The following is a 16,673-nucleotide window of genomic DNA, read 5'->3' as shown; positions in this document are numbered from 1 at the left end:
TGGAATTTGGCACTGTATTTATCTGCTGTGGGTTCTGGGTATTATACATGGAATTGGCTCTGTATCTATCCTGCTGTGGGTTCTGGGGTATTATACATGGAATTGGCACTGTATTTATCCCGCTGTGGGTTCTGGGGGTATTATACATGGAATTGGCACTGTATCTATCCTGCTGTGGGTTCTGGGGTATTATACATGGAATTGGCACTGTATCTATCTGCTGTGGGTTCTGGGGTATTATACATGGAATTGGCACTGTATTTATCCTGCTGTGGGTTCTGGGTATACATGGAATTGGCACTGTATTTATCTGCTGTGGGTTCGTATTATACATGGAATTGGCACTGTATTTATCTGCTGTGGGTTCTGGGGCATGGAATTGGCACTGTATTTATCCCGCTGTGGGTTCTGGGGTATTATACATGGAATTGGCACTGTATTTATCTGCTGTGGGTTCTGGGTATTATACATGGAATTGGCACTGTATTTATCCTGCTGTGGTTCTGGGGATATTATACATGGAATTGGCACTGTATTTATCTGCTGTGGGTTCTGGGGTATTATACATGGAATTGGCACTGTATTTATCCTGCTGTGGGTTCTGGGGTATTATACATGGAATTGGCACTGTATTTATCCTGCTGTGGGTTCTGGGGTATTATACATGGAATTGGCACTGTATTTATCCTGCTGTGGGTTCTGGGGTATTATACATGGAATTGGCACTGTATCTATCCTGCTGTGGGTTTTGGGGTATTATACATGGAATTGGCACTGTATTTATCTGCTGTGGGTTCTGGGTATTATACATGGAATTGGCACTGTATTTATCCCGCTGTGGGTTCTGGGGTATTATACATGGAATTGGCACTGTATTTATCCTGCTGTGGGTTCTGGGGTATTATACATGGAATTGGCACTGTATTTATCCTGCTGTGGGTTCTGGGGTATTATACATGGAATTGGCACTGTATTTATCTGCTGTGGGTTCTGGGGTATTATACATGGAATTGGCTCTGTATCTATCCTGCTGTGGGTTCTGGGGTATTATACATGGAATTGGCACTGTATTTATCCCGCTGTGGGTTCTGGGGTATTATACATGGAATTGGCACTGTATCTATCCTGCTGTGGGTTCTGGGGTATTATACATGGAATTGGCACTGTATCTATCCTGCTGTGGGTTCTGGGGTATTATACATGGAATTGGCACTGTATTATCCTGCTGTGGGTTCTGGGGTATTATACATGGAATTGGCACTGTATTTATCCTGCTGTGGGTTCTGGGGTATTATACATGGAATTGGCACTGTATTTATCCTGCTGTGGGTTCTGGGGTATTATACATGGAATTGGCACTGTATCTATCCTGCTGTGGGTTTGGGGTATTATACATGGAATTGGCACTGTATTTATCTGCTGTGGGTTCTGGGGTATTATACATGGAATTGGCACTGTATTTATCCCGCTGTGGGTTCTGGGGTATTATACATGGATTGGCACTGTATTTATCCTGCTGTGGGTTCTGGGGTATTATACATGGAATTGGCACTGTATTTATCCTGCTGTGGGTTCTGGGGTATTATACATGGAATTGGCACTGTATTTATCCTGCTGTGGGTTCTGGGGTATTATACATGGAATTGGCACTGTATTTATCTGCTGTGGTTCAGGGGTATTATACATGGAATTGGCACTGTATTATCCTGCTGTGGGTTCTGGGGTATTATACATGGAATTGGCACTGTATTTATCCTGCTGTGGGTTCTGGGGTATCTATACATGGAATTGGCACTGTAATTTATCCTGCTGTGGGTTCTGGGGTATTATACATGGAATTGGCACTGTATCTATCCTGCTGTGGGTTTGGGGTATTATACATGGATTGGCACTGTATTTATCTGCTGTGGGTTCTGGGTATTATACATGGGAATTGGCACTGTATTTATCCCGCTGTGGGTTCTGGGGTATTATACATGGAATTGGCACTGTATTTATCCTGCTGTGGGTTCTGGGGTATTATACATGGAATTGGCACTGTATTATCCTGCTGTGGGTTCGGGGTATTATACATGGAATTGGCACTGTATCTATCCTGCTGTGGGTTCTGGGGTATTATACATGGAATTGGCACTGTATCTATCCTGCTGTGGGTCTGGGGTATTATACATGGAATTGGCACTGTATTTTATCCTGCTGTGGGTTCTGGGGTATTATACATGGAATTGGCACTGTATTTATCCTGCTGTGGGTTCTGGGGTATTATACATGGAATTGGCACTGTATTTATCCTGCTGTGGGTTCTGGGGTATTATACATGGAATTGGCACTGTATCTATCCTGCTGTGGGTTTGGGGTATTATACATGGAATTGGCACTGTATTTATCTGCTGTGGGTTCTGGGGTATTATACATGGAATTGGCACTGTATTTATCCCGCTGTGGGTTCTGGGTATTATACATGGAATTGGCACTGTATTTATCCCGCTGTGGGTTCTGGGGTATTATACATGGAATTGGCACTGTATTTATCCTGCTGTGGGTTCTGGGGTATTATACATGGAATTGGCACTGTATTTATCCTGCTGTGGGTTCTGGGGTATTATACATGGAATTGGCACTGTATTTATCCTGCTGTGGGTTCTGGGGTATTATACATGGAATTGGCACTGTATTTATCTGCTGTGGGTTCTGGGGTATTATACATGGAATTGGCACTGTATTTATCCTGCTGTGGGTTCTGGGGTATTATACATGGAATTGGCACTGTATTTATCCTGCTGTGGGTTCTGGGGTATTATACATGGAATTGGCACTGTATTTATCCTGCTGTGGGTTCTGGGGTATTATACATGGAATTGGCACTGTATTTATCCTGCTGTGGGTTCTGGGGTATTATACATGGAATTGGCACTGTATGTGGGTTCTGGGGTATTATACATGGAATTGGCACTGTATTATCCTGCTGTGGGTTCTGGGGTATTATACATGGAATTGGCACTGTATTTATCCTGCTGTGGGTTCTGGGGTATTATACATGGAATTGGCACTGTATTTATCCTGCTGTGGGTTCTGGGGTATTATACATGGAATTGGCACTGTATTTATCCTGCTGTGGGTTCTGGGGTATTATACATGGAATTGGCACTGTATTTATCCTGCTGTGGGTTCTGGGGTATTATACATGGAATTGGCACTGTATTTATCCTGCTGTGGGTTCTGGGGTATTATACATGGAATTGGCACTGTATTTATCCTGCTGTGGGTTCTGGGGTATTATACATGGAATTGGCACTGTATTTATCTGCTGTGGGTTCTGGGGTATTATACATGGAATTGGCACTGTATTTATCCGCTGTGGGTTCTGGGTATTATACATGGAATTGGCACTGTAATTTATCCTGCTGTGGGTTCTGGGGTATTATACATGGAATTGGCACTGTATTTATCCTGCTGTGGGTTCTGGGGTATTATACATGGAATTGGCCACTGTATTTATCCTGCTGTGGGTTCTGGGGTATTATACATGGAATTTGGCACTGTATTTATCCTGCTGTGGGTTCTGGGGTATTATACATGGAATTGGCCACTGTATTTATCCTGCTGTGGGTTTCTGGGGTATTATACCATGGAATTGGCACTGTATTTATCCTGCTGTGGTTCTGGGGTATTATACATGGAATTGGCACTGTATTTATCCCGCTGTGGGTTCTGGGGTATTATACATGGAATTGGCACTGTATTTATCCTGCTGTGGGTTCTGGGGTATTATACATGGAATTGGCACTGTATTTATTGCTGTGGGTTCTGGGGTATTATACATGGAATTGGCACTGTATTTATCCTGCTGTGGGTTCTGGGGTATTATACATGGAATTGGCACTGTATTTATCCTGCTGTGGGTTCTGGGGTATTATACATGGAATTGGCACTGTATTTATCCTGCTGTGGGTTCTGGGGTATTATACATGGAATTGGCACTGTATTTATTTTTCTGCTGTGGGTTCTGGGTATTATACATGGAATTGGCACTGTATTTATCCTGCTGTGGGTTCTGGGGTATTATACATGGAATTGGCACTGTATTTATCCTGCTGTGGGTTCTGGGGTATTATACATGGAATTGGCACTGTATTTATCCTGCTGTGGTTCTGGGGTATTATACATGGAATTGGCACTGTATTTATCCTGCTGTGGGTTCTGGGGTATTATACATGGAATTGGCACTGTATTTATCCTGCTGTGGGTTCTGGGGTATTATACATGGAATTGGCACTGTATTTATCCTGGCTGGTGGGTTCTGGGGTATATACATGGAATGGCACTGAGTTATCCTGCTGTGGGTTCTGGGGATATTATAACATGGGAATTGGCACCTGTATTTATCTGCGGTGGTTTCTGGGGTATTATACATGGATTGGCACTGTTTTATGCCCACTGTGGGTTCTGGGGTATTATACATGGAATTGGCACTGTATTTATCCTGCTGTGGGTTCTGGGGGTATATACATGGAATTGGCACTGTATTTATCTGCTGTGGGTTCTGGGGTATTATACATGGAATTGGCACTGTATTTATCCTGCTGTGGGTTCTGGTATTATACATGGAATTGGCACTGTATTTATCCTGCTGTGGGTTCTGGGGTATTATACATGGAATTGGCACTGTATTTATCTGTGTGGTTCTGGGGTATTATACATGGAATTGGCACTGTTTTTATCTGCTGTGGGTTCTGGGGTATTATACATGGAATTGGCACTGTATTTATCCCGCTGTGGGTTCTGGGGTATTATACATGGAATTGGCACTGTATTATTATATATTGGTCCTGGAATATGTGTATAAAATATATATATATTATATAAAAATTTGACCTGACTGACTACAGTAGGCCTTGCAACCAATGACAACTGATCCTATATTTTGATTGGATAGCCAATGAGTACCCTTATGTAATGCACCCCATCGCCTTGACTGGCTAAACTTCATGCACCCAACAACTTTGATTGGGACATCCACTGCTTAAAGGGGTAGTTAACCTTTAGTAGGATGTAGAGAGCGATATTCTGAGACAATTTTCAAATGGTCTTCATTTTTTTATTATTTGTAGCTTTTTTTAGTTATTTCACTTTTTGTTCAGCAGCTCTCGAGTTTGGAGTTTCAGCAGCTATCTTGTTGCTAGGATCCAAATTACCTTAGTAACCAATGAGAGACTGATATATGAAAATGAGAGGAGCTAAACAGAAACAATAGGTATAACAAGTACCAATAACAATAAAACTGGAGCCTCACAGAGCTATAGGTTTTGACTGCCGGGGTCAGTGACCCCTTTCTGAAAGCTGCAAAAAAGAAGGCAGATAATTAAAAACCTACTTAACATTTGTAATTTACAAGTGGGAGTGGCCTGCCAAACGGTGGGTGTGGCACTTAGTTCTGTTTCTGCCCAGGAGGCTACTGGCTGGCTGAGAGAATGATGATGAGGTTGATACTTCATCAACAGGGACATCTATGGGGCCTGGAATGCACCATTATCCCCACTAGAGAATGGATAAGTCCCCACCAGTATCCGATACTCTGTGACTGCAGGGCCCCAGCCCAAAGAGAGAAAGAGACAGCTGGCTGGATATAAGAGACAGTTTGTAGTGCAGCCTGACAGCCATGAAAGCACCATGAAGTCTCTGGAAGCTGAAGCCTATGTATCCTCCCCAGGAACCCAACGCTAGCTGTGTCTAACCCTCAGCCAATCCCAAGAGGCTTTTAGCTCCGTGCCTCGCGCTTCTTTGAAGGAACATGGAAATCGTTGCAGCTTTTGTTTGTTACATTTAAATTCCGCCGCAGCCCCCAGACACGAGATATCCGATCCATATGCTGCACTTTCCTCCGCGAAATCGGAGGAATCAATACCCCGGCCATTTATAACTCTATGCGGAAGCTCAATATTCCATTTAGGTGCTTGGACTCGATGCCTAAAGTAAATACTATTCAATTACCAAAGTCGGCCCAAGGCAGGGCATTAATATCTCCTCTCTGGGAGGGGCCCCCTTATGCCCGACTCGGAATGAGAAAAACTTGGTTCTACGCTGCCCGCCGGAGAGCAATGAAATAAAGGAACGGGGATTTACTAACAGACATGGTTATTCGGGCAGATTATTAAACCTGAAACTTGATAGAAAAGGTCAACTTACTAATGTTTTGGGGCAATTATTTGTTGGGGGCCCAGTAGCATCTCTGGACAGGGGTGTAACTACAGAGGAAGCAGACCCTGCAGTAGCAGGTGGGCCCAAGAGTGTAGAGGGTCCTGTGAGGCCCTAACTAGAGGGCAATTTCAATATATCTTGATAGAATAGGTCAACTAACCAATGCTTTGGGGCAATAATTTGTTGGGGCCCAGTAGCATCTCTGGACAGGGGTGTAACTACAGAGGAAGAGTGTAGAGGGTCCAGTGAGGCCCTAATTAGAGGGCAATTTCAATATATCTTGATAGAATAGGTCAACTAATCAATGTTTTGCGGCAATAATTTGTTGGGGGCCCAGTAGCATCTCTGGACAGGGGTGTAACTACAGAGCAAGCAGACCCTGTGGTCACAGTGGGCCCAGGAGTGTAGAGGGTCCAGTGAGGCCCTAACTAGAGGGCAATTTCAATATATCTTGATAGAATAGGTCAACTAATCACTGTTTTGGGACAATAATTTGTTGGGGGGCCCAGTAGCATCTCTGGACAGGGGTGTAACTACAGAGGAAGAGTGTAGAGGGTCCAGTGAGGCCCTAACTACAGGGCAATTTCAATATATCTTGATAGAATAGGTCAATTTACCAATGTTTTGGGACAATAAATTGGATTTGTAGTGGTGCCCAGTAACCTCTCTCTGGTCTCTATCCCTATACATTAGGCACCTACTGTATTAAATACTTTCCCCTTTTTATTTGCAGATCCCCAATGATGAAATGTGTGAGATCTGTGAGGTGTGGACAGCAGAGAGTCTGTATCCGTGCCGAATCTGCTCCAGGGTATTTCACGATGGCTGCCTACGTCGGATGGGGTATTTACGTAATGATAACACCCTGGAGGTGACGGAAATGGCACACACAGAGACCGGCTGGAGCTGTTACTATTGTGTAAGTAAAAGATAAAGGGCTAGGGCTGATAGAAGCAGCTGACTTGGTCCCTCTAGCAGTTTATGGGCCCGTGCATGGGGCCCACTGACTGATCCTGCCTGACCGATATCTGGCTGAAAATTGGATGGGTAGGTTGGAAAATCCCATTGGTAAATAGAAAATCCCATTGGTTAAAGAACACATTGGCGCATTGATGTGGTCTTCATCCAACGGTCCCACTTAGGCCCCATGGTATGAGCAGACCTACTGGCTAAAAATTGGCTAGGCAGATTGGAAAATCCCGTTGGTAACACATTTACACACTGATGCAGTCATTGTCCAATGAGTCTCCACATAGGCCCATGGTATGAGCAGACCTACTGGCTGAAAACTGGCTGGGCAGGTCAGAAAATCCCATTAGTTAAAGAACACATTGGCGCATTGATGTGGTCTTCATCCAACGAGCCTCCACATAGGTATGAGCCTCCACGGTATGAGCAGACCTACTGGTTGAGAATTGACTGGTCAGATCAGAAAATCCTGCACATTGAAGTGGTCTTCGTCCAACAGGTCTCCATATAGACTCGTATTATGATCAGACCTACTGGCTAATAACTGTATGGGCAGGTTGGAAAATCCCATTGGTTAAAGAACACTTTGACGCATTGATGCAGTCTTCGTCCAATGGCCTCCACATAGGCCCATGGTATGAGCAGGCCTACTGGCTGAGAATTGGCTGGGTGGGTTGAAAAATCCCATTGGTTAAAGAACACATTGACACACTGATGTGGTCTTTATCCAATGTGTCTCCACATAGGCCCCATGGTATCAGTAGGCTTACAGTGATATGCACACTTTAATGATAACACCTCCCATTCTTAACGATTACATATATTTAAGATGGAAAGTAATTACAAACTCGTAGCCACCAATATTCCTGACTGTTTATATGTTCCTTCTACAGAACCAAAGAACCATAGCAAACTCTGTTGGGCATTGGTGGCAATGTAGATTGGCAGGAAGAGAAATGATAAAGGGTAGATGGTCACTTCCTCTACATCATCCCTTACTGTTCTGCCCCGGCTGGTGGTTTTGCTAGAGGGGACCCTATCCGGGGGTTGCACATCTTTATTATTACAATATCAAATATCATGGCAGTGTAGCGAGGTCTCTATGATGGGAATACGGCCGGGGTGTCTCCTCATCACTCTTTATATCACATATTAAATAATATAAGAGCCAGCGGCTGAGAACACTATGTGCTGTGCCTGGTTCTGTAGATAAAACCTTAGCGGAGCCAAAGAGCAAAATATCCTCGGGGGGGGGGGGGGGGGAATGTAGGAATGAAAGGAACGACTGGGGGAATTAGTACTCGGAACAGAGAAAGGAATAAAGCAAGTCTTGCCGTCATTGTTACGGGATCATTAGAGATCCTCGCACAGACTGTAATGTTCTCCAGAAAAGACATTCTGCCTATTTTTATCTATTCCCAATGCATTTCCCAAGGAGAGAATGTGCCGTAAAGGGCCACAGGGCACCCTGGGAGTTTCATTCGAAAGCGCTCATCCTACGCCAACGTGGGCAGAGGCCGAGATAGGAAGGAAATCTATTAGGGGTCGGGAAGGGATAGGGAACAGTGGGGTCACTTATCTTTCTGCCATTTTGTTTCGCTGCCCTTCGATGCTTCTCTCTAATTGGATCACAATGACCTCTCCCCGTTCCTGTCTGGATGGAAATCAGATTATATGGAATTATGATATGACTCAAAGCTTTTCAGCTGCTTCGGTTTCTAAAGGGACAATGGGATTTTTATAGATGGGCTTATATGGTGCGTTGGTTTTTTGTTATTATAGTTGTTTCCTTAAAACTTCAAAGATTGCAATGGAGTCAGGCAGACCTGGGGCACCTCCCAATGTGTTACTGGGGCACCTCCCAATGTGTTACTGGGGCACCTCCCAATGTGTTACTGGGGCACCTCCCAATGTGTTACTGGGGCACCTCCCAATGTGTTACTGGGGCACCTCCCAATGTGTTACTGGGGCACCTCCCAATGTGTTACTGGGGCACCTCCCAACGTGTTACTGGGGCACCTCCCAACGTGTTACTGGGGCACCTCCCAACGTGTTACTGGGGCACCTCCCAATGTGTTACTGGGGCACCTCCCAACGTGTTACTGGGGCACCTCCCAACGTGTTACTGGGGCACCTCCCAATGTGTTACTGGGGCACCTCCAATGTGTTACTGGGGCACCTCCCAATGTGTTACTGGGGCACCTCCCAATGTGTTACTGGGGCACCTCCCAATGTGTTACTGGGGCACCTCCCAACGTGTTACTGGGGCACCTCCCAATGTGTTACTGGGGCACCTCCCAATGTGTTACTGGGGCACCTCCCAATGTGTTACTGGGGCACCTCCCAATGTGTTACTGGGGCACCTCCCAATGTGTTACTGGGATAGAATGGGAAACCTGGCGCTCAGTATAGGATTGTGTTTCCTATTCATTAGGGGATACCCAACCCACACACAGTATAGAGCGGTGCCCCCCCCCTCAATAGGGCCCTACAGCTACACAGAATGGCATACCGAGGGGATACCCAACCCACACACAGTATAGAGCGGTGCCCCCCCCTCACTAGGGCCCTACAGCTACACAGAATGGCATACCGAGGGGATACCCAACCCACACACAGTATAGAGCGGTGCCCCCCCCTCACTAGGGCCCTACAGCTACACAGAATGGCATACCGAGGGGATACCCAACCCACACACAGTATAGAGCGGTGCCCCCCCTCACTAGGGCCCTACAGCTACACAGAATGGCATGCCGAGGGGATACCCAACCCACACACAGTATAGAGCAGTGCCCCCCCTCACTAGGGCCCTACAGCTACACAGAATGGCATACCGAGGGGATACCCAACCCACACACAGTATAGAGCGGTGCCCCCCTCACTAGGGCCCTACAGCTACACAGAATGGCATACCGAGGGGATACCCAACCCACACACAGTATAGAGCGGTGCCCCCCCTCACTAGGGCCCTACAGCTACACAGAATGGCATACCGAGGGGATACCCAACCCACACACAGTATAGAGCGGTGCCCCCCCTCACTAGGACCCTACAGCTACACAGAATGGCATACCGAGGGGATACCCAACCCACACACAGTATAGAGCGGTGCCCCCCCCTCACTAGGGCCCTACAGCTACACAGAATGGCATGCCGAGGGGATACCCAACCCACACACAGTATAGAGCGGTGCCCCCCCCTCACTAGGGCCCTACAGCTACACAGAATGGCATACCGAGGGGATACCCAACCCACACACAGTATAGAGCGGTGCCCCCCCTCACTAGGGCCCTACAGCTACACAGAATGGCATACCGAGGGGATACCCAACCCACACACAGTATAGAGCGGTGCCCCCCCTCACTAGGGCCCTACAGCTACACAGAATGGCATACCGAGGGGATACCCAACCCACACACAGTATAGAGCGGTGCCCCCCCTCACTAGGGCCCTACAGCTACACAGAATGGCATACCGAGGGGATACCCAACCCACACACAGTATAGAGCGGTGCCCCCCCTCACTAGGGCCCTACAGCTACACAGAATGGCATGCCGAGGGGATACCCAACCCACACACAGTATAGAGCGGTGCCCCCCCCCTCACTAGGGCCCTACAGCTACACAGAATGGCATGCCGAGGGGATACCCAACCCACACACAGTATAGAGCGGTGCCCCCCCCCCCCTCACTAGGGCCCTACAGCTACACAGAATGGCATGCCGAGGGGATACCCAACCCACACACAGTATAGAGCGGTGCCCCCCCCCCCCCTCACTAGGGCCCTACAGCTACACAGAATGGCATACCGAGGGGATACCCAACCCATAAGGTGTTGGCTAGGGAGGCACGTGCCGCAGTCCGTATAGGGCCACAGTTCTTTCCCAGCCTGCCCCAGTTAGTATTCTGCCCTACACTTTCCAAAAGATAATTCTGCCGCTGCACGGATTCATTATTAATGGGCCATTATCATGCTGAGATTGGAGTGTCTCTGCTTAAAGGGACGGAGCTGACAGGCGATGGAATAATCAATGCCGAGAGCTGACGGGCAGACAAGGCCCCACGTTCCAAAGCTGAAATTGTGCATCGGGGGGACTCACAGGGGGGGGCCGTCACTGTCACTCTGCATGGAAATAATTAGCCAGACCCCCCCTCAGAGCTTTCCTAACCAGAAGCCTCGGCTCTGCACTCACGGGGCAATTTGTCAGTAATCGCTGCACTTCTGCCCTCGCATTAACTGCATACTCATCTATCCGCATTACCCAGGATCCCCTGCAATTCCTATGCCTATATAGGGGCTATGGGCAGTAAACCTACCCTTCCCTTGTGCCTGGCACCCCATGTGGGGCATCAATGGCTGAATGGAAAAGTCTCTACCCGTTTATCCCCAATTCTGTAATTATACTGCTGCCCACTGACTCCATACTAAACTTGGGCATTGTTACCCCAATGTTTCTATATATCTGTAACCTTGTTATGGGCTAAGGGGGCCCAGCCTGAAGGCCAGTTAGGGGGGGATTTGGGGTGAGTGCTTATTTGTGCCCTGGGTACCCCTGGAACTATAGCAGGGTGACTGTTACCCCAATGTTTCTATATATCTGTAACCTTGTTATGGGCTAAGGGGGCCCAGCCTGAAGGCCAGTTAGGGGGGGATTTGGGGTGAGTGCTTATTTGTGCCCTGGGTACCCCTGGAACTATAGCGGGGTGACTGTTACCCCAATGTTTCTATATATCTGTAACCTTGTTATGGGCTAAGGGGGCCCAGCCTGAAGGCCAGTTAGGGGGGGATTTGGGGTGAGTGCTTATTTGTGCCCTGGGTACCCCTGGAACTATAGCAGGGTGACTGTTACCCCAATGTATCTATATATCTGTAACCTTGTTATGGGCTAAGGGGGCCCAGCCTGAAGGCCAGTTAGGGGGGATTTGGGGTGAGTGCTTATTTGTGCCCTGGGTACCCCTGGAACTATAGCGGGGTGACTGTTACCCCAATGTTTCTATATATCTGTAACCTTGTTATGGGCTAAGGGGGCCCAGCCTGAAGGCCAGTTAGGGGGGGATTTGGGGTGAGTGCTTATTTGTGCCCTGGGTACCCCTGGAACTATAGCGGGGTGACTGTTACCCCAATGTTTCTATATATCTGTAACCTTGTTATGGGCTAAGGGGGCCCAGCCTGAAGGCCAGTTAGGGGGGGATTTGGGGTGAGTGCTTATTTGTGCCCTGGGTACCCCTGGAGCTATAGCATTGGGAGCCATGTGTATGGATAGGGGGGGAAGGCACCAGAGCTGTAGGAACTTCTGGCTATTAAAGCCTCAGTGCTGTGCTTAGATCCTGCTTGGGCTGCTGGAATGGAATAATCAAATTAAAGGCTTATTAGGTTGGGTGCTGGAAGCTCTGAGAGCCCCGGGGAAGGGTTAACACATACATACAATATTCAGCCCGCGGAAGGGTTAACACATACAGTATTCAGCCCGGGGAAGGGTTAACACATACAGTATTCAGCCCGGGGAAGGGTTAACACATACAGTATTCAGCCCAGGGAAGGGTTAACACATACAGTATTCAGCCCAGGGAAGGGTTAACACATACAGTATTCAGCCCGGGGAAGGGTTAACACATACAGTATTCAGCCCGGGGAAGGGTTAACACATACAGTATTCAGCCCGGGGAAGGGTTAACACATACAGTATTCAGCCCGGGGAAGGGTTAACACATACAGTATTCAGCCCGGGGAGCTGGATCTGCCTTTGAAGCCCCTGACGCAGGATCTCGGCGGTGGGTGACTAAAGTCGTTTTCTTGCCCCGCGGTTACGCTCTGTCTGTTCCCTGCCAGTAATTATCCCTCCCGCGTCACAAGACGTTGCTCCATGCGCTTTCATCTCCCCTGGTGCCGGCAGGGACGGGGCATATTGGTGCCCACACACCAAGCAGCCGCTGCATCACTGCACCAAACAGCTAACAATCTAGAGAATGCGGCTGAACGGGGATTTTAATCTATTAACCCTATAATCTTCTACAAACCCCATAGGAATGAATAGAACGTGGGTGAGTTTTTATGTATCAAGCTCTAAACTCCCATTTATTAAATGATAAATACAATATACTGTGGGTGACAATAACCCTACAGACGTTATTACAGCAGATAAGTGGGGGATCTTTATGGCAGTTCTATTCTGGAGGCTCTGAACCAATTAAATCTTCTAATGAAACACATGATTCTCTGCCCGGGCCCCACGGAGTCTGTTAATAAGAGACACATTTGTGGAATTATTGCCCAATGTATGAGCCCGTAATGTACCCTCAGCGGCTTACTGTGATTGGCTTCAGCCCCCCGGGGAATTCGGCACCCTCAGGGGGAGACTCCGGCCGAATAGCAGAATACTGAACTGAATCCGAATCCCAAATTGCATATACAAATGAAGCAACCGAGGGGTTAAAAAGAACAAAAAGTTTTTGACCGTACAGCTTTGGGCCTATAGAGTCTAGCACAGCAATGGCATGGGGAACACACAATGGGGCACATTTCAGGGCCAAACTGTCAATCTGTGGGCCACAGACAGTCACTATTTATTGGGCTGGGGGGGGGGGCTGTTTGTGCCTCTGGGTACTGGGAATGCCGGGGGGGCTGTAAGGTGCCACAGACAGTCACTATTTATTGGGCTGGGGGGGGGCTGTTTGTGCCTCTGGGTACTGGGAATGCCAGGGGGGCTGTAAGGTGCCACAGACAGTCACTATTTATTGGGCTGGGGGGGGGCTGTTTGTGCCTCTGGGTACTGGGAATGCCAGGGGGGCTGTAAGGTGCCACAGACAGTCACTATTTATTGGGCTGGGGGGGGCTGTTTGTGCCTCTGGGTACTGGGAATGCCAGGGGGGCTGTAAGGTGCCACAGACAGTCACTATTTATTGGGCTGGGGGGGGGGGGGCTGTTTGTGCCTCTGGGTACTGGGAATGCCCGGGGGGGCTGTAAGGTGCCACAGTCAGTCACTATTTATTGGGCTGGGGGGGGGGGCTGTTTGTGCCTCTGGGTACTGGGAATGCCAGGGGGGCTGTAAGGTGCCACAGACAGTCACTATTTATTGGGCTGGGGGGGCTGTTTGTGCCTCTGGGTACTGGGAATGCCAGGGGGGCTGTAAGGTGCCACAGACAGTCACTATTTATTGGGCTGGGGGGGGGGCTGTTTGTGCCTCTGGGGTACTGGGAATGCCAGGGGGGCTGTAAGGTGCCACAGACAGTCACTATTTATTGGGCTGGGGGGGGGCTGTTTGTGCCTCTGGGTACTGGGAATGCCAGGGGGCTGTAAGGTGCCACAGACAGTCACTATTTATTGGGCTGGGGGGCTGTTTGTGCCTCTGGGTACTGGGAATGCCAGGGGGGCTGTAAGGTGCCACAGACAGTCACTATTTATTGGGCTGGGGGGGGGGGGCTGTTTGTGCCTCTGGGTACTGGGAATGCCAGGGGGGCTGTAAGGTGCCACAGACAGTCACTATTTATTGGGCTGGGGGGGGGGGGCTGTTTGTGCCTCTGGGTACTGGGAATGCCAGGGGGGCTGTAAGGTGCCACAGACAGTCACTATTTATTGGGCTGGGGGGGCTGTTTGTGCCTCTGGGTACTGGGAATGCCAGGGGGGCTGTAAGGTGCCACAGACAGTCACTATTTATTGGGCTGGGGGGGCTGTTTGTGCTTCTGGGTACTGGGAATGCCAGGGGGGCTGTAAGGTGCCACAGACAGTCACTATTTATTGGGCTGGGGGGGGCTGTTTGTGCCTCTGGGTACTGGGAATGCCAGGGGGGCTGTAAGGTGCCACAGACAGTCACTATTTATTGGGCTGGGGGGTGGGCTGTTTGTGCCTCTGGGTACTGGGAATGCCAGGGGGGCTGTAAGGTGCCACAGACAGTCACTATTTATTGGGCTGGGGGGGCTGTTTGTGCCTCTGGGTACTGGGAATGCCAGGGGGGCTGTAAGGTGCCACAGACAGTCACTATTTATTGGGCTGGGGGGGGGGGGCTGTTTGTGCCTCTGGGTACTGGGAATGCCAGGGGGGCTGTAAGGTGCCACAGACAGTCACTATTTATTGGGCTGGGGGGGCTGTTTGTGCCTCTGGGTACTGGGAATGCCAGGGGGGCTGTAAGGTGCCACAGACAGTCACTATTTATTGGGCTGGGGGGGGGGCTGTTTGTGCCTCTGGGTACTGGGAATGCCAGGGGGGCTGTAAGGTGCCACAGACAGTCACTATTTATTGGGCTGGGGGGCTGTTTGTGCCTGTATATGTATGTCCCATACAAGTTACTGGGGCTGCGGAACACTGTTCTGCCCAGTTTTGCCCAACCATTTGCTCAGCCTTTGGGAATTAGAAGGAATGTTGGATTTGCACCCATTGGATGTCTCTCTGTATCTCTCTGTACCCCCAGGATAACCTGAACCTGCTGCTGACAGAAGAGGAGATGTACAGCCTGATGGAGACCTTTAGCCACTGCAAGGTGATTCCCGGTGAGTAGCTCAGACTGGGGGCTGTTTGGGGCATTTACAGGGACCATTAACCAACACTAAGGATTGTGGCACCATTACAGTTAAGGGTAAGTAGGGGGCTGTTGTATCCACAATGTTCGGGCCCCACTGCCCCCATGTGAATGCGCCTATGTACTGTAGTGCCCCCTGTGCCCTTGTGCCCGGCCCTCCGGTGCCCATGGAGCCCTGCTAGGACATTGTAGGTATCATAGTCATTTCATAGAATGATAATGAGCCTGATAATGAACCCAGCTGCCAAGCTCTGCTGTTTGCTCATTAGCGTTGGCAATAGGGTTCCAGCCGGCATTCAACGTGCACAGTACAATCATTTCACTGGCGAGAATCACTGCATAACAGCTGCCCCCCCCCTGCCCAAGGGAACCATTACGGAGGGGCAGGAGGGGCCTGTGTAAAGGCCAAGTGTCACCAAAAAAACAGCAGCACCGGCCCAGGAGCTCTGGCCCACTTCCCTGGTATCAGAACTGGCACTGAGTAAGGCTGGCACTGAGTAAGGCTGGTACCGAGTAAAGCTGGCATTGAGTAAGGCTGGCACTAAGTCTGGCACAGAGTAAGGCTGGCATTGAGTAAGGCTGGTACCGAGTAAAGCTGGCATTGAGTAAGGCTGGCACTAAGTCTGGCACAGAGTAAGGCTGGCATTGAGTAAGGCTGGCACTGAGTAAGGCTGGCACTGAGTAAGGCTGGCACCTCCTCTGCTTGGTTCCAGGCCTAAGCTTAGGGAGTGAGGCCAATATCAGGCTGAGCAGGGATTCCACTTGCACTAAAAATGCTGTTTAAGGGGCAGATTTACCAAAAATAAGAGTTTTTTTGCTTAGAAAAATCCCAGCAATGATGTGTTTATTAATAGCCCCGATCATTTGAGAATATATAAGTTTCACTCGAAAGTGTGTGAAATAGAAACCAATGATGGGATTAACTTCCCCTTGAAAGTGTGTGAAATAGAAACCAATGATGGGATTAACTTCCCCTTGAAATGTGTGAAATAGA

At 48.7% G+C, this 16,673-nt stretch overlaps 1 protein-coding gene across 2 annotated transcripts in view; it reads left to right on the top strand.

Moving 5' to 3' along the window:
* phf24 (PHD finger protein 24) overlaps window positions 1–16,673 on the top strand; it is a 155,455-nt gene that overhangs the window by 101,506 nt on the left and 37,276 nt on the right. For both annotated transcript variants that reach the window (XM_031901705.1, NM_001079022.1), the window contains 2 exon segments: window positions 6,932–7,117; window positions 15,572–15,650. In XM_031901705.1, the coding sequence (XP_031757565.1) occupies window positions 6,932–7,117; window positions 15,572–15,650 (265 nt within the window).

Source organism: Xenopus tropicalis, chromosome 1 (assembly GCF_000004195.4).
Source record: "Xenopus tropicalis strain Nigerian chromosome 1, UCB_Xtro_10.0, whole genome shotgun sequence".
In the NCBI taxonomy this organism is placed as follows: Eukaryota; Metazoa; Chordata; class Amphibia; order Anura; family Pipidae; genus Xenopus; species Xenopus tropicalis.
This window is presented reverse-complemented; position numbering and strand designations above follow the sequence as displayed.